General features: G+C 40.6%; 2 protein-coding genes across 7 annotated transcripts in view; one reads left to right on the top strand and one right to left on the bottom strand.

Moving 5' to 3' along the window:
- SMYD4 (SET and MYND domain containing 4) overlaps positions 1-11,317 on the bottom strand; it is a 43,125-nt gene extending 31,808 nt beyond the window's left edge. Inside the window, exons 1-3 of one of the 5 annotated variants that reach the window (XM_087440653.1) lie at positions 9,674-9,819; positions 7,018-7,134; positions 6,234-6,321 (exon numbers count right to left, since the gene is read on the bottom strand). Coding sequence is in view for 2 of the 5 variants with exons in the window: in XM_087440650.1 (XP_087296776.1) it covers positions 9,674-9,807 (134 nt within the window). In the remaining 3 variants the exon portion in view is untranslated. Of the gene's footprint in view, positions 1-2,946; positions 4,135-6,233; positions 6,322-7,017; positions 7,135-9,673; positions 9,820-11,077 lie in introns of those variants that run through there. The other 4 variants (XM_087440650.1, XM_004433305.3, XM_087440652.1 and 1 more) reach the window with 4 other exon arrangements.
- A 169-nt stretch (positions 11,318-11,486) lies between these two features.
- Positions 11,487-23,849, top strand: part of RPA1 (replication protein A1) — a 64,597-nt gene continuing 52,234 nt past the window's right edge. For both annotated transcript variants that reach the window (XM_087440654.1, XM_004433304.3), the window contains exon 1: positions 11,487-11,633. In XM_087440654.1, the coding sequence (XP_087296780.1) occupies positions 11,601-11,633 (33 nt within the window). In that variant the 5' untranslated portion in view covers positions 11,487-11,600. The remainder of the gene's footprint in view (positions 11,634-23,849) is intronic.

Genomic DNA, 23,849 nt, shown 5'->3' with positions numbered 1-23,849 from the left:
TTTATCTTAAGTTCTAAATATACGTACAAAAACATATATAAAAGTTGTTCACTGCATCATTGTTTGTAATAGTAAAACAACAACAACCTGGAAATAACAACTGCCATCAATAAGGAAAAGAATAACTAAACTGTAGCATGTTATACTAGCAATATCATGTGGTTGCTAAAAAGATTATGGTGTAGGGGCTGGCCCGCTGGCATAGCGGTTAAGTTCTCGAGTTCTGCTTCAGAGGCCCAGGGTTCACCAGTTTGGATCCTGGGCGCAGACCTACTCACCGCTCATCAAGCCATGCCGAGGTGGCGTCCCACACAGAAGAACTAGAAGGACCTACAACTAGGATATACAACTATGTACTGGGGCTTTGGGGAGAAAAAAAGAAAAAGAGGAAGATTGGCAACAGATGTTAGCTCAGGGCCAATCTTCCTCAAAAAAAAAAAAAAAAGATTAAGGTGTGATGTTGGAAAAAACCTCACAGAACAAAGCACATAATATAACCTAACAGAGAAGAAAAAGATATGTGCGTATTTATCTACAAATGTATGAGAATACGTAAAAAGAACCAGAAAGCTCTAATAAATTGTGGTTCTATCTGTGAAAGAGAGTGAAGAGAAGGGTAAGCAGGAAACTTTCATGTTTTACTTTATTAAATGTGTGTTAATCTTTTACAATGAGAATGTATTTGTATCTTTTATAAAAAAGAAAAATAGCAAGCAAAAAAAAAAAATATATATATATATAACCCTAATTATACCTAGAACCTGAACTGGCAAGGCTCAACATTGAATTCATTATTTCATTCAACTAAAATCTGAGTGCCCACTATGTGCCAGACACTGTGATAGTTGCTGGCACAAAGATGAAAATGTCAACCTTGAACTTGAAAGGTACGTGTTTACGTACCTGCATACATGAGTCATACAATATGACTCACTATGTGTCAAACTGAGCATTAATATGTGCTAGCCAGTGAACTAAGAGCTTTACCAAACTGTCATTCAATCAATATTTATTGACTACCTGTTTTTTTGACACTGCACTATCCTTGTCTACAGAAAGACAAACAAATACAGACATGGTCCTTGCCCTTGCGGAGTTTATAGTCTAGGAATGAAGATAGACATTAATAAAATGATAACACAAATATAAAAAAGAAAGGTATGCAGTGTTCTAAGTATAAAAAATGAAGGTGACCCAGCTGGAACTCAGGGAAGCCTTTCCTTTTTTTTTTTTTTTGTGAGGAAGATCAGCTCTGAGCTAACATCCATGCCAATCCTCCTCTTTTTGCTGAGGAAGACTGGCCCTGGGCTAACATCCGTGCCCATCTTCCTCCACTTTATATGGGACGCCGCCACAGCATGGCTTGATGAGTGGTGCATCAGTGCACGCCCAGGATCCAAACCCTGGCTGCCAGCAGTGGAGCACGCACACTTAACCGCTACGCCATGGGGCCGGCCCTAGGGAAGCCTTTCTCGAGGAAGATTTGGCTGATGCTGAAGGATGAGCAGAAGCTAATTAGTTCTTAGGGCATGGTGGAATGGAGAGGAGCTCCATTCAGGCAGAAGCATTCAGGAAAAGCATTTCAGGCAGAAGAAATACCCTAAGTAACGCCATGTGGCAAGAAGCAGCTGAGTGCATATCAAGAACTGAAAGAAGGCCAATACGTCTGAAAGGGGAGGGTGGCGAGAGAGGAGGCCAGAGAGATAGGCAGTGGGCAGACTGCAATGTCTTACCGGCTACATAAAGAATTTTAGTCTTTATTGTAAGAGCAAAAGAAACTCCTGAAAGGTTTTAAGTGAGAGCAATATAATCTGATTTGTGTTTTGAAAAATGATTCCTGTTGTGCTGTAGAACACAGTTTGGAGGAAGGCAAGGATGGATATGGGAAACCAGTTAGGAAGCTATTACATGGTCTAGCAACTGACAATAATTTGGATTAAAGGGAGTGTATTAGTTTTTTGTTGCTGCTGTAACAAATTACCACAAAATTAGTGGCTTAAAACAAACAAAAATTTATCTTACAGCTCTGAAGGGCAGAAGTCTGACCTGGGTCCCAATGGGCTGAAATCAAGGTGTTGGCAGGGATGTGTTGTTCTCTGGAGCTCTAGGGGAGAATCTCTTTCCTTGCCTTTTCTGGTTTCTAGAGGCTGTCTACATTCTTTGGCTTGTGGCTGCCTTTCTCTATCCTCAAAGCCAGCAACGTTGCATCTTTCTGACCTTCCATGGTCACATCTCCTGACTCTTCTCTTCTGCCTCCTTTTTCCACTTTTAAGGACCCTTATGATTACCCTGGGCTCACCTGGAAAATCCAGGCTACTCTCCCTATCTTAAAATTGGCTGATCAGAACCTTAATTTCCCTTTATCATGTAACCTAACAGATTCACAAATTCCAGGGATTAATACATGAACATCTTTGGGGTGTATTATTCTGCCTGCCACATAGGGAAATGGGGGAGAATTAACTTGATTTGATTATAAATTTTTATATATATTTTTGTGGTTATTCTAGAGATTACAAAAGGAATCTCTGATTTATTCCTATTTTCAGTTGGTATTTTTACCATTTCTCACACAATACAAGAACTTTACAACAATTAAACTACACTTACCCATCTTGCCCTTTGTACTATTGTTGTCACGTCTTACTTCTACATGTTTTAAACCCTATAAGACATTATTACTATCACTGTTTTCCTTTTATTTATTTATTTATTTTGGTGAGGAAGACTGTCGCTGAGCTAACATCTGTGCCAGTCTTCCTCTACTTTGTATATGGGACGCTGCCACGGCTTGATGAGCGGTGTATAGGTCCACGCCCGGGATCTCAAGCCTCGAACCCTGGGCTGCTGAGGTGGAGCGCAGGAATTTCACCACTACGCCACTGGGCCAGCTCCACTATCACTGTTTTAAATAATTAATTTAAAAATATTTACCCACATATTTACCTTTTCTGGTGTTTTTCATTCCTTCCTGCAATTGCATGCTTCCATCCGGAATGATTTTTCTTTAATTCAAAGAACTTCCTTCAGTACTTCTTGTAGCTCTAATCGGCAGATATAGTCTCTCAGATTTTTTTTGTCTGAAAATATCTTTACTTTGTATTCATTTTTGAAACATATTTTCACTAGGTGTAGAATTCTAGGTTGGTGAGTTTTGTTTTGCTTTGTTTTTCTTTCAGTGCTTTAAATGTGCCATTCAACTGTCCTCTGACTTCCACAGTTTCATTGAAAAATCAGCCATGAGACTTATTCTCATTCCCATAAAGGCAACATGTCTTTTTTCTTTGGTTGTTTTTAGGATTTCCTCTTTTATGTCTTCAGTTTTTGGTAGTTTAGTCTGATGGCCCTAGGTGTGATTTTATTTATGTTTACAGTGTTGGGGGTTTGCTGAGCTTCCAGAATCTGTGGGTTGTCTTTTATCAGTTTTAGATAATTTGTGGTCATGCTTGTGGAATACTGCTTCTGCCCCACTCTCTGTCTTCTTTCCTGAGACTCCATTTACAAGTATGTTAGACCATTTGATTGTGTCCCACAAATCTCTTACGTGCTGTGCCATCGTTTCCATTCTTCTTTTCTCCCTGCTTCATTTTGTTTTGTTTTTTTTTTTTTTTTAAAGATTTTATTTATTTATTTTTTCCCCCCAAAGCCCCAGTAGATAGTTGTATGTCATAGCTGCACATCCTTCTAGTTGCTGTATGTGGGACTCGGCCTCAGGATGGACGGAGAAGTGGTGCCTCGGTGCACGCCCGGGATCCGAACCCGGGCCACCAGCATCGGAGTGCGTGCACTTAACCACCAAGCCACAGGGCCGGCCCTTCATTTTGTTTTTGATTGACCTGTAAACCAATTTACTAATCCTGTGTTCCACGGTATTCAATTTGCTGTCAAGCTTAAGAATTCAATTAATTTCAGTCATGTTATTTTTGAATTCTAAAAAGGTCATTTGATTCTTTTTGTCTCAATCATTAAAAAAATTGTTTTTACTGTAGTAAGATATACATAACATAAAATTTACCATCTTAACCATTTAAAGTATATAGTTCAGTGGTATTAAATACATTCATAATGTTGTGTAACCATCACCATGATCCACACATAACTCTTTTCATCTTGTAAACCTGAAACACTATACTCATTAAATAACCCCCCATTTCCCACACCCCCAGCCCCTGGCAGCCACCATTCTACTTTCAGTCTCTATGATTTTGACTACTCTAAGTATCTCCATTTAATTCTTTTTTATAGATTCCAATTATCTGCTGAAATCTATCTTTTCATCTACTTTGTCCAACTTTTCCTCCATTTTCTTAAATATAGTATCATAGTTATTTTAAAGTCCTTGTCTACTAACTCCTATATGTGGACATCAGTTGATATAGTTCTAGATTTTATTTATTTTATTTTTCCCCCCAAAGCCCCAGTGGATAGTTGTGTGTCGTAGCTGCACATCCTTCTAGTTGCTGTACGTGGGACTCGGCCTCAGGATGAACGGAGAAGCGGTGCCTCGATGCGCACCCGGGATCCGAACCCGGGCCACCAGCATCGCAGCGCGCGCACTTAACCACCAAGCCACAGGGCCGGCCCAGTTGATATAGTTCTAATGTTTATTTTTTCTCTTCATTATTGGTCATTTTTATGCCCCTTTGCATGTTTCGTAATTTTTACCTGTATTCCTGACACTGTAGATAGAAGACGTAATGAAGCTAGATGACATCTTCCACCACAAAAGTGCCCCCTTTCCTATGTTAGGAAGAGAAGAAGAGGGGCTGGCCTACCTTATCCAATCAAAAATTGAGCTGGATCAGGGTTGGGCTACAGTTTCATTAAAACTCAGTACACCTCTGCTTTCTCCCTGTTCCTTGGGCATAGCCCTCCTGAGTTTTTGGTTAAGAGCCTGGAAAGTCTCTGTCTCCTCATGCCTGAAAGTTTTGGTCTTAGGACATTTTGAACTTCAATTTTTAACTTACCACACCACAGAGGTTCAAAATCCGGCAAATGTCTTGACAAAGAGATTGCCTGTGTGTTGCAGGTCCCTTTCCACTAGTGGGATTTTGGTCCTCAGCACTGCAAGATCGCAGGAGATTTCATTCTGCCTTTTTGAGTGGCCTCCTGTACTTCCTGAGAACTCAGTAAATGTCCCATGAGGCAAACTGACTTTGCATTTGGGCCTTGAGCTTGGGCCTCCTCTAGTTTCCAATCCATCACATTGGCCCCAAATGATCGCCAAAAGGTCTGCTAGTTTCAGTTTCCCCCAGGATAATCCCTGTGCTTAGGGCCAGCCTGATCCTCAGCATTTAATTACCCCCAGAAAAGACAATGGCTGGTGGTCACCTAGGAAGGAATCTTCCCTCTTTGGAATTTTAGTCCATCTAGTCCTCATCACTGTCTGATGTCTTTAAAAATATGAGTATTACAACATCAAATTTTTTTTAGCTGTAATGGAGTGTTGTCTGTTGTGACCTATCATATCCTACCCAGAAGAAGAAGTCCTATTTGCAAAATGTGAAAGAAATCTAGCATTCATAGTCCTGCAACAGACAAAATTTGGGAATAGATTTAATATGAGGCATGAGGAAGAAGGAAATATCAGGCATGACTCCTAGGTTTCTGGGTAGGAACTGGACAGATGGTGGTGTAATTCACTAAGGGATCACAATGATCTGACATAGACAGGCGGAAAATCATGGCAGCTGTTTAATATAGAATGGTTCATAGGTTTCTACCTTTAGGAAGTGAAATAAGGCAGTGCAATTCACTAAAATGGGGACCACTGGAAGGGAATCCAATTTTAAGGGCAAGATTGTGAGTTTGGTTTTTGATGTGTTGAATTTTAAGTATCTTTGAGACTTTAAGTAGTCAGGTGGATTTAACGATTTGAGTCTCAGAGGAGAAGTGAGGGCTGGAGATATAATTTTGAGGGTAATCAGCATATAGGAGGTAGTTGATGACATGGGTGTGAATGAGGCTGCATCGGTTGGGAATACAGAGTGAAAAAGAGAGAGAGGCTAGGCTGGAGTCTTGAGGAACGCCAATATTAAATGACCAGGCAAATCCTCTTCTTTGATTTATATTTCTTTCAGTGCACCAAAATGTCAAATGATTCTCATGAATTATTCCTTTTTGCTGGTTAGTACAGTATATCAGCTATCTTTGGAAAACTCTGCCTATTATCCAAAGTTTTCATTGGCAGTTCTCCATCATTTCTGGAAATTCTGTAAAAGGAATCCACAGACCTTCAGAGCTTCACACACTATTTTTCAAACTGCAGGTCATGATGCAATGGGTCGTGAAATCAATTTAGCTGGTCCTGATGAGTACTTTCTAAATGAGGTAAGTAGGAGGGAAAATACAAAGTACATCAGATGCAGTAGGCATCTACACTGTCTTCCTTGGTGAACTTAACCAGTTTCATGGCTCAAAATGCCATGTACAACTCCCAGATTTACATCTCTAGCCCAGGCCTTTCTCTTGAACTCCACGCCCACTTGGACATCTCCACTCGGACGTCTCATAGATATCTCAAACTGAAATATGAACCCCAGATCTTCCTTCCTCAAATAGCTCCTTCTGCAGCCTTCCCAAGTGACGGTAATTTCATCCTTCTACCTTTGGCCCTTTAGGCCTAAATCCCTAGAGTCATGTTTTACTTCTCTCATTTTCTTTTTTTTTTTTTTTTTAAAGATTTTATTTATTCATTTTTTCCCCCCAAAGCCCCAGCAGATAGCTGTATGTCGTAGGTTCACATCCTTCTAGTCGCTGTACGTGGGACTCGGCCTCGGGTTGGACGGAGATGTGGTGCCTCGGGGCGCGCCCGGGATCCGAACCTGGGCCGCCAGCATCAGAGCGCGCGCACTTAACCGCCAAGCCACGGAGCCGGCCCAACTTCTCTCATTTTCTAACACACCACATCCCATCCATCAGGAAATGCTATTAAGTCTATCATCAGAATCCAACCACTTCTCATCACTCCCCCACTACTACCACCCTGGTCCAAGTTACCATCACCTCCTCTCTCACCTGCATTCAAGCAGTAGCCTCCCAATAGGTCTCTTTATTTCCACTCTTGCTCCAGCTATAGTCTATCATCACCACAGTGGTCAGGGCAATCCTTTAAAACAGGGGTCAGCAAATGTTCTGTAGAAAGCCAGAGAGTAAATATTTAGGCTTTGTGGGCTAAGAAGTAAAATCGAGGCTATTACATAGGTACTTCTATAAAAAATAAGAAAACACATTTGTAAAAACTTTTTATTGACAAAATTCAAAATATAATAATAATTGAGTATAATATTTTTATAATACAGGTCTACTAATGAGAAAAACGGAATTCTTTTTTTTAAAAAATAGATATCAATTTGCTTAACTGGAGTTCAAAGCCAGTGTTCCCTAACATCAAATCAACCACAAACGTTTCTCTGTAAAAACCATTCTTAGCTGATGGCCATACAAAAACAGGCAGTGGATGGATTTACTACACAGGCTGTAGTTTGCTGACCTCTGCTTTAAAAGATAATCAGATCATATCACTCTTCTCTTAAAACCCTGTGAATTAGTTTTCTATTGTTACGTAACAAATCAGCACAAATTCAGCAGGTTAAAACAACACCCATTGACTATCCTCACAGTTCTGTAGATCAGAAGTCCAGGCAGGCTTGACTGGGTTCTCTGCTTAGGGTCTCACAAGGCTAATCAAGGTGACCACTTACACGGAGGATCTGGGAAAGAATCCTCTTTTAAGCTCATTCAGGATGTTGACAGAAGCCAGTTCTTTGTAACTGTGGGTCTGAGGTCCCCATCTCCTTGTTGGCTATTAGCCAGAAAGCACTCTCAGCTTCTAGAGGCTGCCTGCATTCTTGTCATGTGGTCCCCTCCGTCTTTAAAGTCAGCAAAAGCACATTCAAATCTCCTGCTTTGAATCTCTCTGATTTCCCTTTCCACTACCAGCTGGAAAAAATTCTCTGCTTTTAAAGGTCTCATCAGACTGGGTTAGGCCCACCCAGATAACTGTATCTCAAGGTCAATTTATTTGGGATTTTCATTACATCTGCAAAATCCCTTCACAGCAGCACTTAGGTTAATGTTAGATTGAATAACCAGGGGACAAGAATGCCGTGGGCCACCTTTAGAAATCTGCCTACGATACCTTGCAATAACTTCCTCCTCAGAGTAAAAAGACAAGGCACTTACAAGGGCCAACACGATTTGTGCCACCTGCTTTCCCCGAGCCCCTGTGCATGTCCTATTACCTCTCTGATGTTATTTCCCTCTACTCTCCCTCTGGCTTACTCTGTTCATCCACACTAGCCTTCCTGCTGTTCTTGAACATGCCAGGCACTCTCCCACCTTAGGATCTCCACCTGGAATGCTCTTCTCTCAGATATCTACTTTGTTAACGCCTGTATCTCCAAGACTTAGCTTAACTGTCACTTTTTCAATGAGGCCTATCGGACCAGACTATTTAATACTACAACCCGCACTCTTGCTCTTAGCACTGTCTGTTTCCCCTACCCTGTTCTTTTTTTTCCTTCTGTACTTATCACCTTTAACACGTTATATACTTAACTTATTTATGATGTTTATTATCTGTTCCTCCTCGCTAGAATTAACCTCTCAAAGGTAAGGATCTTTGTCTATTTTTTGTTTACTAATGTATTTTTTTGTTCACTAAACATATAGCACAGTGGCTGGCACAAAATAGGTGATCAACAAAAATTTACTGAATGAAGTTTTGGGAAACTCCTGTTTCAGTTTTCTACATATGTATATGTGTACTAGGTTGTGATGCAGTGTATTTCTTACTGAGGAGTGTAGTCAAGAGAGTTTGAAAACTACTGGGATTAGACTATATGACCTCTAAGGTCCTGTCAAATTTGAGCGCTTATGAATTTCTACGTGCAGCTAATAAATCTCCGCTATATCCTTTGGGATATGGCAGGGCTCACAGCCTAGTGACTATAGCAAGGCATGATTATTGAAACATTGTACTGACACTGAAAAAGCTAAATAGCATCCCTACCTGTTCTATAACAGTAGGTTAGAAAACACTGATAATAGCAAGAACTGCTGAATGCCCCCAAATATAAAAATCTGAGCTTAATCCTTCCATTAAAAAGAGATATAACTTGGGGCCGGCCCGTGGCGTAGTGGTTAAGTGCGCGTGCTCCACTGCTGGCGGCCCGGGTTCAGATCCCAGGCGTGCACAGACGCATCGCTTGTCAGGCCATGCTGTGGTGGCATCCCACATAAAATGGAGGAAGATGGGCACAGATGTTAGCTCAGTGCCAGTCTTCCTCAGCAAAAAGAAAAAAAAAAGAGGAGGATTGGCATGGATGTTAGCCCAGGGCTGATTCGCCTCACAAAAAAAAGAGATATAACTTGAAAGCAAATGACAAAAGAGAACATTTTGCAGATCAAAATTTCCCTGGTTAAAGCTTCCACTCATGGGGCCGGCCCCGTGGCTTGGCAGTTAAGTGCGCATGCTCTACTGCTGGTGGCCTGGGTTCAGATCCCGGGCGCGCACCGAGGTACCGCTTCTCCGGCCATGCTGAGGCCGTGTCCCACATACAGCAACTAGAAGGATGTGCAGCTATGACATACAACTATCCACTGGGGCTTTGGGGAAAAAAATAAATAAATAAAATCTTAAAAAAAAAAAAAAAAGCTTCCCCTCACTTACTGAAGAAGCGAAGAGGAGTGAAGAAAAATATCTCTCACAGTCTCTGCTGTAGAAATTGTGACCTGAGTCGACATCGGGAGCAAAGACCACTTCTGAAGGACATACGATTTCCACTCATCCACGGGCAGATCCATGTTACTTTAGATCTATAAAACGAATAAGAAAATAAGGAATTCAATTTGTACAAATGCACAATTCTAGTCAAGATTTCATTTAAGCCAGCGTGAAGCAACAAAATCAATTCTCGTGGTCTTTTTCTATAGCTGTTTATATGCTGAGGAAGGATCTATATTCTCTCACACCAATTCACTCAACATCCTTTCATTCAGAAATATTTACCAAAAGCCTACTTTGTTCTAGGCACCACTAGGTGATCAGCTAGCCACGATCTGTCCTCTTAGCCCTCCATCTACCCTAGGCTCAAGTCAGAAACCTGGGAGACATCCCGATTTTCCTTTCTCACTCTGCCCGGCAACTATTAAGTAAATATTTCTCTCTCTTACATAGTTCGGTTTTTTCTTATCCCCAGGTCATTCCTTTAGTTCAAGCCCTCACTATCTCTTGTCTGGCATTCTTTCTAGAGTGTCATAACTAGTCTCCATGCCCTCAGTAACGCCCTCCCCCCATTCAATCCATCTTCCACAGTGAGGCAGATGTCAGTCCTTTGCCTTAAATTCATCAATAGCTCCTCCTAGCACAGGGAAGCCAAGTACAAATCCCTCATTATTTGACCCTTGCCTTACTTTTTTTTGTGAGGAAGATCAGCCCTGAGCTAACATCCATGCCAATCCTCCTCTTTTTGCTGAGGAAGACCAGCTCTGAGTTAACATCTATTCCCAATCCTCCTCCTTTTTTTTTCCCTTTTTCTCCCCAAAGCCCCAGTAGATAGTTGTATGTCATAGTTGCACATCCTTCTAGTTGCTGTATGTGGGATGTCACCTCAGCATGGCCACACAAGCAGTTCGTGGGTGCTCGCCAGGGATCCGAAACTGGGCCCACCAGTAGCAGAGCACGGGCACCTAACACGGGCCGGCCAGACCCTTGCCTTACTTTCTAATGCTCAAGTCTCACTTTTCCTCTGTATCCTACTATCCTGAGCTACTCAAAGCTATCCCCAGCTTGCCAGGCTGTTCATCTGCCTAGTTTTTGCATAAACTATTCATGCTTCCGGGAGCATCCCTACCCTCACTTGGAGTCCACCTGGCAAATTTCCACACATCTTTCAAGACTCAGTGCAAATGACACCTCCTCCGGGAAGCCTTCCCTGATTTTCCATCCGTGATCACAGCACACTGTGTCTCTCTCCTGGGGCCCATACCCCGTCTACCTTGAGTTACGGCTACTCACAGCGGAAACTCCTGGACAGACTGTGCTCTCTGAGAGCAGGGACCGGGTCTTATTTACCTTCAGAGCCCCCCACTGTGCCAAGCGCAGGGTCTGGCACCGGCGGGAGCTCAGCACCGGGCTGCTGAAGGAATCAAGTCACTGCTTCGACGACATTTAGCAGCAGAGTAATCAGGGAGCAGCACTAATTCTCTGGGCTACCTGTCGGTCTGCCCGCCAAAGACTGAGCCGGTCTGTTTCCGAAACCCGGCTCGGAAAGCTCCCGGAACTGGCCACCCGCGCGCTTCGTTGCGTCCGCGTCACCGTCGGCGCGCCCGGCGGCCTGGCGTCCCGCCCCCAGGCCCCGCCATCCTGCGACCAGGCCCCCAACCTGGGCACGGGCGGATCACCTAGGCCGCCCGCCGCGCCTCGGCCAATGAGAGGGCTGCTCGGCCCCTAGGCCCGCCCCTGCGCCGTGCGCACGCCGGGAGGCGGGAGCGGCGCACGCAGCGCCTCGGGCCAATTGCTTTGGAGCGTGGGGGGCCCGGGGCGTGAAGTGCGGGCTGCGCAGAAGCCGGAGCGCGGGAGTTGGCGCGTTGGAGCCATGGTGGGCTACCTGAGCGAGGGGGCCATTGCGGTGAGAAGACGGCCGCGAGCCGGGCCGGCGGGCTAGGGTGGCTCTGCGGGTGGAGAAGGGGGAGAGGAGCTGGGGGCCGTGGGGAGAGAACGCGAGAGGAGGAGAGAGAGGGCGCGGGAATGCGGGGGGGAACCGCCGGCTGACTCCCTGGAATCACACGGTTTTTCCTATCGTCTTGTAAACATGCTCATGTTTTTCCTGCTTAAGAAAACGAAGCAAAATAAACTGTTGACTTTCCATCTCCCTCCCGCGCCCTCTGTCTCCTCCCCTTCCCCCGCCCACGGCTAAACTTCTGCAGACTTGTCTGTTTTCAGCTATTTCATGTCGTCATCTCCCATTAACGCTTTAACCGACTCTAGTCGGTCCCTTCTAGGATCACATAGAAGTAACCTTGGCTGAAGGTAGCAGTCCCTCCAAGTCGCTAAATCCAATAGGCAGCTTTCGGTTTTCAGTTTACGAGCGTTCTCAGCAGCGTTTGAGTCTCTTGAGTATTCTTTCTTTCTGATAACACCCTCTACTGTTGGCTTTTGTGGCTCAGGTGGGCTGGTCTTTCCCAGTCTTATTTGCAGGTCCCTCTTTGTAAATTTCTGTTGACTCATGGCTGTTCTCTAGGCTCTATTCTCCCAGGACAACCTCATTACCATCCATATGTCAATTGCTCACTAATGTCTTTGTCCGGAGCCACCTTTACTCTGAAAGACAAACCTTTGTAATCTGTCTGCCTACCTGATATCTCAAAGGCATTTTAAATTCAACATGTCGCAAAGCAAATACATTATCTTCCTAAGTTTGGGCCTCTGATCCCCAGCTGGATGAATGGCACCATTATCTGTTAAGTTATGCTAGCCAGAAATTGTGGAATCATTCTTCCTACAAACTCCATCAGCCTGAGGTCCAGTCCATCACCAAGTCCGGTGTGTTTTACTGCATGTATCTCTTAAATCCATCTACTTCTCTCCATCGACATTGGCACCATCGTTTCTGGCCTGGACTACTCACTTCCATCCGGCATAATCATCCTCCTGCCATTCCCATCATAGCATATTCCCACTTGTTCTCTCCTCCTTTCCAGGCTTTTTTTTTTTATTTAAGTTCCTGGTATATTCCATACTCTTGCTTTCCACAGGGCCTTTGACCATTCTTTTCCCTCTGCCTACTGCCTAGGTGGCTCTTTAGTCTCCCTTCAGTGGCTAACATAATCTTCATATCTCAGCTCAGTTACTTCTCAGAGAAGCCTTCTTTGACTTCCCTTACTAGGCTAAATCCCTTTATTTTGAGACCCTAATTCCTGTTTGTTCACTTATTAGCTGTTATGATTTTGGGCAGGATACTAAACTCTGCCTTTCCTCTTCTGTAAAATGAGAATAATGATACCTAGTACCTCTTGCCTAAGGTTAGTGGGAGGATTAAGTGAGCACTTACATTTAAAGTGCTTAGTCCCTTAGGGCCGGCCCTGTGGCTTAGCGGTTAAGTGCGTGCTCTCTGATGCTGGCGGCCCGGGTTCGGATCCCGGGTGCACACCGACGCACCGCTTCTCCGGCCACGCTGAGGCCGTGTCCCACATATGGCAACTAGAAAGCTGTGCAACTATGACATACAACTATCTACTGGGGCTTTGGGGCGAAAATAAAATAAAATAAATCTTTAAAAAAAAAAAAAAAAATAAATAAATAAAGTGCTTAGTCCCTGTCTGATACAGAGTAAATGCTCAGTATATGTTGCCTATTATTAATAATCACAGATGTAATTTTACATTTATTTGTTTATTTGATTAATAACAGTTACTTTCTGTCTCCCCCCCCAATTGTAAATTCTTTGAGGCCTGAAATTATGCCTGTGGTTTTGCTCAACATAGTCTCTCCAGTACCTGGAGCAGTGCTGGCAAGTTTGAGGTGCCCAGTAAATGTTGTCTAGGTGCCTATGAGGCAGTGAAAAGAAAGGGGCAGAGATGGATGGGGAAGAACAGTTGGCAGAGTTGAGTGAATATTTGAGTAAATTAGGAATAATTAGTCCTGAGAAGTGATTGCGAATTGTAGTCCTCATTTACTTTACAGCTGCTACCTTATGTCTTGAAGACAAATTAGGAATTGTTCTTCACTTTTAAAAAGAAGGATCCTGGTGTTATTTAAATAATTTGATTAGTTTTTGCTATATTCAAAATTTTGGAAACATTTCCAGTGTTAGGTGAAGTATTACTTAGGTTTTATTTATAAATGACCAAGAAAATTTTTGTGTTTGTGGTGACGGAGTGTGGAGAACCCTTGTCAGTTTTGATTACCAGCTAAAGCAAGTAGTGTCATTTCAGTTCAAAAGACACAGGCCCGAAAGGATAAGCAACTAACACAAATAGTAGAGGCATTTGGGGCAAGAGCTAACATCATGAAATAAGAGATTATGCATGGAACTATTGTGGTAAATAGAATAAAGAGCATTTGTCTCGTAAGTAATCGGTAATATAAAGAAAGGGGAAGAGAACTAATTTTTGACCATTTCCAGTGTGCCAGATACTTTATAGTAGTCACTATTTACAGTAACACTGTAAGGTAGAATTTTATCATTACCCTCGTCTTACAGATGAAGAAATTAAAGTGCAAAGAAGGTAAATAATTTGTCAATGGGGTGAGGATTTGAACGCATGTGCCCTTGACTATTACATTCTTTTGCTTTGTATTTCTGTTAGCAATGTTAGTTTGGGAAAGTTAAGGCAGTTTTGTCTCAAGTGTACATATCATGCTATATGTCCTAGAAGAGTAAATCTTATATTCACTATTGATGACACAAATTAAAAAGAATAATAAAGTAATACTTGCATGCGGTTTTCAAATCAAATAGAACAGAAAGGTGTTTGATGAAGTTACTGACCCACTGCCCCACCTTGCCCCAGTTCTGTTCCCTAGAAACAACTACTTTTTAAAATCACGTTTATTGAAGTTCAGTTTGATTTACCTATAATAAAAACTATAATACATATGATGAATACATATAATAAAAACTCATCAAACTGTGTGCAGTTTGTTGTATATACTCCTGTAACCACACCACCCCAGTCTCCTGCTGCTTCCCCATCCCCTGCTCATTCTCAGGCACCACTGCTCTGGGTTCTGGTGTCTATCTCTTTAAGTTAGTTTTGACTGTTCTAAAACTTCATATAAATGGAATCAAATAATAGGTACCCTTTTGTGTCTGGCTTTCTCTCAGCAAAATGTTTTTTGAGGTTTATCCATGTTATTTCAGTGGTTTGCACCTTTTTAATGCTGAGTAGTATTCCATTGTATGAGAAAACACAATTTGTGTATTTCCCTATTGTTGTTGAACATTTGGGTTATTTTCATTTTTTGGCTATTATGAGTGAGGAGGCTATGAAGATTTATGTACAAGTCTTTTTGTGGAAATATGTTTTCATTCCTCTGGGATAAATACCTAGGAGTGTAATGGCTGGGTCATATGGTAACTGAATGTTTATCTTTATAAGAAATTGCCAAACTGTTTTCCAAAGTAGTTATGAGAGTTCTAGTCGCTCCAAATCCTCACCAACGCTTAGTTTTGTCAGTTTAACTATTCTAGTGAATGTGTAGTGGTATCTGACTGTGGTTTTAATTTGTATTTGGTAAAATTTTAAAAATTGGGTTGTGTTCCTATTAATTAGTTGTAAGAATTCTTTATTTAATCTGGATATGTCTTTTGTTAAATAACAAGCATTACATAAGTTTTCTCCCAATCTGAGGCTTGCCTTTTCATTCTTTTAATGGTGTTTTTTTGAAGAACAGTTTTAAATTTTGATGAAGTCCACTTTATTTTTTTTTTCCTTTTCTGAATCGTGTTTTTGTGTCCTAAGAAATCTTTGCCTACCCCAAGGTCACAAATCTTTTCTCCTGTGTTTTATTCTAGAAGTTTTATAGTTTTAGTTTGTATTCAGGTCTGTAAATCCATTTCAAGTTTATTTTTTTATGTATTGTGTATAGATCATTTTTTTCCCATGAAATATTCAGTTGTTCTAGCACCATGTGTTGTCAAGACTATAGTGTTCCGTTGAATAACATTGTTTGTTACCTTTGATAAAAATTAATCTATATATGTGTGGGTCTGTTTCTGGAATGTCTATTCTGCCACTGCTCTATATGTTGACGCTTAGACCAATACCGTATTGTCTTCATAACTGTAGTTTTATAGTAAGTCTTGAAATTGGATAGTGTAAATTCCCCAGCTTCATTCTTTTTCAAAATTGTTTTACTGAATCTAGGTTCTTTGTACTTTCATATACGTTTTAGAATTAGCTTGTCAGTTTCTGATAAAGAAAGCCTGATGGGATTTTGATTGATAGAACATTGTATTTATAAATCGATTTGGGGTCAATTGACGTCTTACAAACATTGAGTCTTTCAAACCATGGACTTGGTATATCTCTCATTTATTTAGGTTTTCTTTTTCTTTTTTTTTTTTTTGATGAGGACGATCAGCCCTGAGCTAACATCCATGCCAATCCTCCTCTTTTTTTTTTTTGGTGAGGAAGACAGGCCCTGGGCTAACATCCGTGCCCATCTTCCTCCACTTTATATGGGACGCCGCCACAGCATGGCCTGACAAGCGGTGCGTCTGTGTGCGCCCAGGATCCAAACCCTGGCTGCCAGCAGTGGAGTGCGTGCACTTAACCGCTACGCCACGGGGCTGGCCCCTATTTAGGTTTTCTTTAATTTCTCTCAGTGTTTTGTACTTTTCAGTGTGCAGGTCTTGTACATGTATTGTTAGACTAGGTATTTATTTTACTTTTGATGGTATTAAAATTTGGTTTTTTTTTTGCTGATAAAGATTACCTCTGAGCTAACATCTGTTGCCAGTCTTCCTCTTTTTATTTTTTGCTTGAAGAAGATTAGCACTGAGCTAACATCTGTGCCAATCTTCCTCCACTTTGTATGTGGGTGGATATATATCAGCATGGCTGATGAGTGGTGGAAGTCCACGGCCAGGATCTGAACCCACGAACCCAGGCTGCCGAAGCAGAGCGTGCCAAACTTAACCACTACGCCATGGGGCTGGCCCCTAAAATAGTATTTTTTAAAGTTTCATTTTCCAGTTGTTTGTTGGTAGTATATAAAAATACAATTGATTTTTGCATATTAACCTGGTATCCTGCAAACTTGCTAAATTGACATAGTAGGTTTTTGTAGATTCCTTAGAATTTTCTATGTACGTGATCATTTCATCTGCAAATAAAGATAGTTTATTTCTTCCTTTTCAGTCTTTATGCCTTTATTTCTTTTTCTTGCCTTATTGCATTAGTGAGGAGCTCTAATACTATATTGAATAAAAGTGATGAGAGCTATATCCTTGTCTTGTTCCTGATTTTAGGGGGAACTCTTTCAGTCTTTTGCCATTGAGTATGATGACAACTAGACTTTTTGGTAGATGCCTGCTATCAGTTTAAGCCTCTCTTCTATTCCTAGTTTGCTGAGACTTTTTATAATGAATAAGTGTTGAATTTTGTCAGATGCTCTTTCTGCATCTATTGAGATGATGGTGGTTTTTCTTCTTTATTCTGTTAATGTGACAAATTACGCTGATGGACTTTTGGATGTTGAGTAAACCTTGCCTTCTTGGGATAAACCTCACTTGATGATGACATATTATACCCATTTTATATAGTGCTAGATTTCGTTTGCTAATACATTGTTGAGGATTTTTGCATCTATGTTCATGAGTAGTGTACAGGTTATTCTTTCTTAGAATGACTTTGTTTTTTCTATCAGAGTAAACCTAACATCATAAAATGATTTGAAAAGTTCTCTTCCATTTCCTGAAAGAATTTATGCAAGATTGGTATTTCTTTTGTCCTTAAATGTTAGATAGGGCCGGCCCTGTGGCTTGGTGGTTAAGTGCGCGCACTGCAATGCTGGTGGCCCGGGTTCGGATCCCGGGTGCGCATAGAGGCACCACTTCTCCGTCCATCCTGAGGCCGAGTCCCACATACAGCAACTAGAAGGATGTGCAGCTATGACATACAACTATCTACTGGGGCTTTGGGAGGAAAAAATTAAATAAATAAAATTAAAAAAAAAAAAAAAGTTAGATAAAATTTACCAGTAAAGCCATCTGGACTAGAGTTTCCTCTGTTGGAACATTTTAAGTTATAAATTCAATTTCTTTAATAGATATAGAAGTATCTAGATTCTCTGCATTTTCTATCAGTTTTCTTAATTTGTATTTTTCAAGGAACTTATCCATTTAATCTAAGTTATTTCATAAAGTTGTTCCTAATATTCTCTTATTATCTCCTTAATGTATATATAGGATTCATAGTGATGCCTTTTTCATTCCTGATGTTGAGAATATGTTTTATTTTTCTTGACCAGACTGGCTAGAGGTTTTATCAATTTTATTGATCTTTTTGAAGGACCAGCTTTTGGTTCAATTGTTTTTTTCCTATTGTTTATCCATTTACTATTTCATTGGTTTTTTTTTTTTTTTTTTAAGATTTTTTATTTATTTATTTATTTTTTCCCCCCAAAGCCCCAGTAGATAGTTGTACGTCATAGCTGCACATCCTTCTAGTTGCTGTATGTGGGACACGGCCTCAGGATGGCTGGAGAAGCGGTGCATCAGTGCACGCCCGGGATCCGAACCCAGGCCACCAGCAGCGGAGTGCGCGCACTTAACCGCTAAGCCACGGGGCCGGCCCATTTCATTGGTTTTTGCTCTTTTATTATTTCCTTCCTTATACATACTTGGGTTTGATTTATTCTTTTTCTGGCTTCTTATGGTGGAAGTTTAGATAAATGATTTTGGACCTTTTCTCTTCTCTAATGTAAGAATTTAAAGCTATAGTTTTCCCTCTCAGCGTTGCTCTGGCTACATCCCACCAATTTAGATAGATTCTATTTTCATTTTCATTCTGTTAGTAATACTTTCTAATTTCTCTTGTGATTTCTTCTTCAGTAGATGGGTTGTTTAGAAGTTTGTTGTTTAACTTTCAAGTATTTGGAGGTTTTCTAGATATTATATTGTTAATGATTATTCTGGTTCAATTCCAATGTGGTCGGATAAATACTCTATAAATTCAGTCTTTTAACATTTATTGAGACTTGTTTTATGATCCAGCATATGGACTATGTTTTTTTGTGTGTGAGGAAGATCAGCCCTGAGCTAACATCCGTGCTAATCCTCCTCTTTTTGCTGAGGAAGACCGGCTCTGAGCTAACATCTATTGCCAATCCTCCTCTTTTTCCCCAAAGCCCCAGTAGATAGTTGTATGTCGTAGTTGCACATCCTTCTAGTTGCTGTATGTGGGACGTGGCCTCAGCATGGCTGGAGAAGCAGTGCGTCGGTGCGCGCCCAGGATCTGAACCCGGGCTGCCAGTAGCAGAGCGTGCACACCCAACTGATAAGCCACGGGGCCAGCCCACATATGGACTATCTTGATGGAAATGTTCCAGGTGCATTTAAAAGAATGTGTTCTGCGATTATTAGATGATCTAATTAGGTTAAATTGGTTGATAGTTTTGTCTCCTATTTCTTTCTTTTTTTTTTTTTGGTCTATTTGCACTATCTATTAGTGAGAGAAGAATGTTGAAATCACCAATTATAATGGTGGATGTGCCTGTTTCTCTTTTTAATTCTGTCAATTTTTGCTTCATGTGTTTTGAAACTCTGTTGTTATGTGCACACATTTATCATTGTTGTGTCTTCTTCAGGAATCAACCCTATTATTGTTATGAAATGTCCTTTGTTATCCCTGGTAATATTCCTTGTCCTGAAGTCTACTTTTCCTGCTATTAAGGATACACGTTTTTCCAATGTTTTATTTTTAACCTGTCTTTTTATATTTGAAGTACATTTCTTGTAGACAGCAAATAATTGGGTCTTTCTTATTTATTATGACAATTTCTGTCTTTTAATTGGAGTACTTGAACTATTTACAGTTAATATAATTACATGTTTGGGTTTAAGTTCTTCATTTTGCTACTTGTTTTCTATTTGTCTCATCTATTCTTTGTTGTTTCTTTTTTTTTTAAGCCAGGCTGCATTTTTTTTTTTTAAGATTTTTTATTTATTTATTTTTTCCGCCCCAAAGCCCCAGTAGATAGTTGTATGTCATAGTTGCACATCCTTCCAGTTGCTGTATGTGGGATGCGGCCCCAGCGTGGCCGGAGAAGCGGTGCGTCTGTGCGCGCCCGGGATCCGAACCCGGGCTGCCAGCAGTGGAGCGCGCGCACTTAACCACCAAGCCACGGACCCGGCCCTGTTTCTTTTTTTTTTTTTTTAGCTTTTCCTGACTTTTGGATTATTTGAGTATTTTTTTTAATGATTCATATTTATTTCCATTATTTTATGATTCAAATTGATTTCCATTATTAACTAAACTTTTGCTTTCCGTTTTTGATGATTGCTTTAGGGCAGTGTGTCTTAGCTTGGACTCCTGTAACAAAATACCATAGACTGAGTAGTGTAAACAACAGATTTATTTCTCAAAATTCTAGAGGCTGGGAAATCCAAGATCAAGGTGCCAGCAGATTCAGTTCTGCTGAGGGCTGTTTTCCTGGCTGGCAGCTGACACCTCACTGTGTGCTAACACGACCTCTTCTTTATGTGGAGAGAGAGAGAGCTCTGGTCTTTCTTCCTCTTCTTATGAGGGCACTAATCCCATTATGGGCGCGCCACCTTTGTGACTTCAGCTAAAACTAATTAAAGCCCCACTCCAAAGTCTCTGTCTCCTAATACCATCACATTGGGAGTTAGGGCTTCAACATATGAATGGCGGAACGGGACAGGATGGTGGGGGACAGACACGACGACACACAAATTTTCAGTCTGAAAGATTTGAGTTGTTCTCAAATGTGATCTTAGAATACTTTTACACTCTTGAAAATCATTGAGGCCCCCCCAAGAGCTTTTTTTTTGGTGGGTTATATCTACCTTACCATATTTGAAATTATAACTGAGATTTTCAAAATATTATTCATTTAAAATAATGAGTTAACATAAATAACATGTTTTATGGAAAACAGCTATGTGTTTCAAAACAAATAGAAAAGTGACATTGTTTTACGTTTTTCTACATTTGCTTTAGTATCGGGCTTACTAGAAGACATGACAGATTTGCATATCAGCTTCTGTGTTCAGTATGTTGATATATGTTTTTTTGATTGAACTGTGTGAAGGAAATCTGGCCTCACTCAGATATGTAGCTGGAAGAAGGAGGAGTATTTTAATAGCCTTTTCAGGCTTCGTTTTTGATCCTTGTGATATTATAATGTAATAAATATATATTTGGTCTTTATCCAGTTTTTCACATAGAGCTCCTAAAACCCTTGGAATTTCCTGAATGATATAGGTGGGAGGAGCTGTTTTTTAATTCATAATAAGCCCCTTTCAACCATACCTGAGTTTACCTTAATGAGGTAACTCTTGGTGGACCCCAAAATAGCTTCAGAATGGTGGCTGATTGCCAGGGGAACCAACCGTGTGATTAGAGGGTTGGAACTTTCAGCTGGAAACCATCCCCTCCCCCCACTCCCCAGAGGCTGAAGATTGAGCTAATCACCAACAGCCAATGATTTAATCAATCATGCCTATGAAATGGGGCCTTCAAAAAAAAAACCTTAAACAGCAGGGTTCAGAGAGCTTCTGGGTTGGTGAATGCATCTACACGCTGGGAGAGTGGTGCACCCCAAACTCCACAGGGACAGAATCTCCTATGCTCCAGACCCTTCCAGATCTTTCCTTGTGTACCTCTTCATCTGATTGTTCATTTGTATCTTTATAATATCTTTTATAATAAACCAGTAATACTAAGTAAAGTGTATTCTTGAGTTCTGTGAGCCTGAGGAAGGGGTTGTGGGAACCCCCAATTTGTAGCCAAGTTGAACAGAAGTGTGGGTAACCTGGGGACCCACTACTTGAGATTGGTGTCTGAAGTGGGCATGGACAGTCTTGTGGGACTGAGCTCTCAACCTATGGGTCTACACTAACTCTGGGTAGTTAGTGTCGGAATTGAATTGACTTGTAGGACACCCAGTTGGTTTCTGCAGAGAATTGCTTCATGTGGAAAACCCACACGTTTGGTGTCAGAAGTGTTTTGAATAGAAAAACAATTTACCTTAAATACTACATCAGAAGTTTCTTAAAGGTTAGTTGGAATGTAGAATTGGTCTATCTTGCACTTCGAATGAATCTTTTACCTATGCATTATTTGTAACATCTTGCATTGGTCATTTGGAAAATATTGGTTCATTGCATTATGCAGATCTTCCAATGTTGATATATTTTGTTATATAACAATAATTCACACTTATCACCACTGATTTAATCAGAAGTCTGTAAGTATTGGGAAGCTGTAGAGCTCATGGTTGGTGAATACAAGTTTTTAACAGTTCTGATTTTCACTATAAAACTCTTTTATTGGTGACAGATACTGTTGTTTTCCTTGAAAACAGGCTCACTTGGTTTATTTTTGAGAAAATATCTACTAAATTCCCAAGTCTGAAGAACCATACTGTGTAATTTGCCCTTTCCAGTAAAAATGATGTTCCATGAAAACAGTAGCTTGTTCAACTCACAACTCAAACGATTGCACTTGTGCTTTTCCTTGAGGCAATAGCCATATTTCAGTATGCAGCAAAAGTACTTTTTGCATACTTCCATATTGTTACATAGAATGTTAAAAAAATTTTGTAATCAAGGGTTAAGACTTAATGTAATAAATAATTTTACTTCTTCAGTGTTCTTTCTCTAGTGACCCCCATTCCCGTATGTTCAAGGCAGTGAAGAATACAGTTACTACTAGTATAGTAACTATGCTAAGGCACCAGTAGTTTTACCTACTCTGCTTTGTACTATCAGTGCAAATGTCAACACAGCTGTTCCAGGATAAACCAGGAGTTTCAGAAAGTAATTCAACACTTTGAATATTTCAGTATAATTTGTTTGTTGTCAAGCATTCACATGAAAGATCTTACTAGATGATTAGTTAGTGCTGATTCCAGACGAATACAAGGAAAACAGCAAGTCCAGCCACATCTTAGATCTATCCATTTGTAAGGCACAAGTAGAATTCTGCAGAAGAGATATTAACTCAATCTTGATGCTATATCTTGTTCTTTAATTCAGCTAGTTGCTGTATCTTTAGAAAGTGGCTCTGCTGTGATTTCTTTTACTGACTTTTCATCCAGCAGACATTAATCAGTGTTAATAGTATAAGGTTTTATTAGTCATTCAGCCAATTTTTTATTGTATTAAGTGAATGAGAAGGAGAAGGGCAAAATCTTGTTTATGATAATGAAAATAGTCTTGAACTTATGAACCCCCTGAAAAGATCTGGGGCCCTCAGATTCCAATTTGAGAACTGCTGCTTCAAGGTTGTAACATACATCTTTAACTTATCATGTCTACCTTCAAATAATATTTTGTCTAGTAATTTTTGACTAGATACTGGACATGATGAATATTACATTATTCAGTGTCTGGATTATGTATATTTCTTTAAAGAATATTGAGTTGTTATGGCAGACTGTTAATTTACTTGCAGATCAGCTGATCCCTTTGAGACTGGAGTAGGTCTAAAGTAGCTTTTACTTTGGGTCTGGTTTAGTCCTGTTTCTCAAGCATGGCCTTTTTGGGGTCTCTACTGAATGCTCCAGGTGTTTATTATAAAGTTCTCTCCACTCTGGGTGATTGGAACTCAAATGTGTTCTAGCCTTGTGCGCTCCAGTAATTTTTCAGTTTATAGCTCTCTAATACTTATTCTTTGCCTGGCTTTGTGGAATCTCATTCTGTGTATGCACAACTTTGAATTTAGCTAAAGACTCAAGGGAACCCCTGTATAGGTCATTGAAGCTCTTTCTCTGAGTGGCTCCCTCCTCTCTGAGACTCTGCATCCGTGAAATCCAACTAACTCACCTCCTTGAACTCTGATCTGTGCTCAACAGGACTGCCGTGTTCTTCTGGTTCCCTTCCCTTTACTGTGGTCCAAAAGTGTCCCTGTGCTGAAAGCCAGCGTGATTGTAGGGCTCCCCTCATTTGTTTTCCTTCTTTCAGGGATCACCCTCTTGTTCTACCTGTTGTCCGGTATTTAAAAAGAGTTTGTATAATTTTGTCCAGTTTTTAGTTTATAGTTCAAAAAGCTAGTCTGGTTTCATTTATTTCAGCATGGGCAAAAGCAGACAACCAGTTTTAACTACTGTTAGTTTTTCTGATGGTTACCTTTACGTGATGGCTTTTAAGAAA

This window comes from Ceratotherium simum, chromosome 16 (genome assembly GCF_057802395.1).
Source record: "Ceratotherium simum simum isolate JZ-2026a chromosome 16, ASM5780239v1, whole genome shotgun sequence".
NCBI classification, from domain to species: domain Eukaryota; kingdom Metazoa; phylum Chordata; class Mammalia; order Perissodactyla; family Rhinocerotidae; genus Ceratotherium; species Ceratotherium simum.
This window is presented reverse-complemented; position numbering and strand designations above follow the sequence as displayed.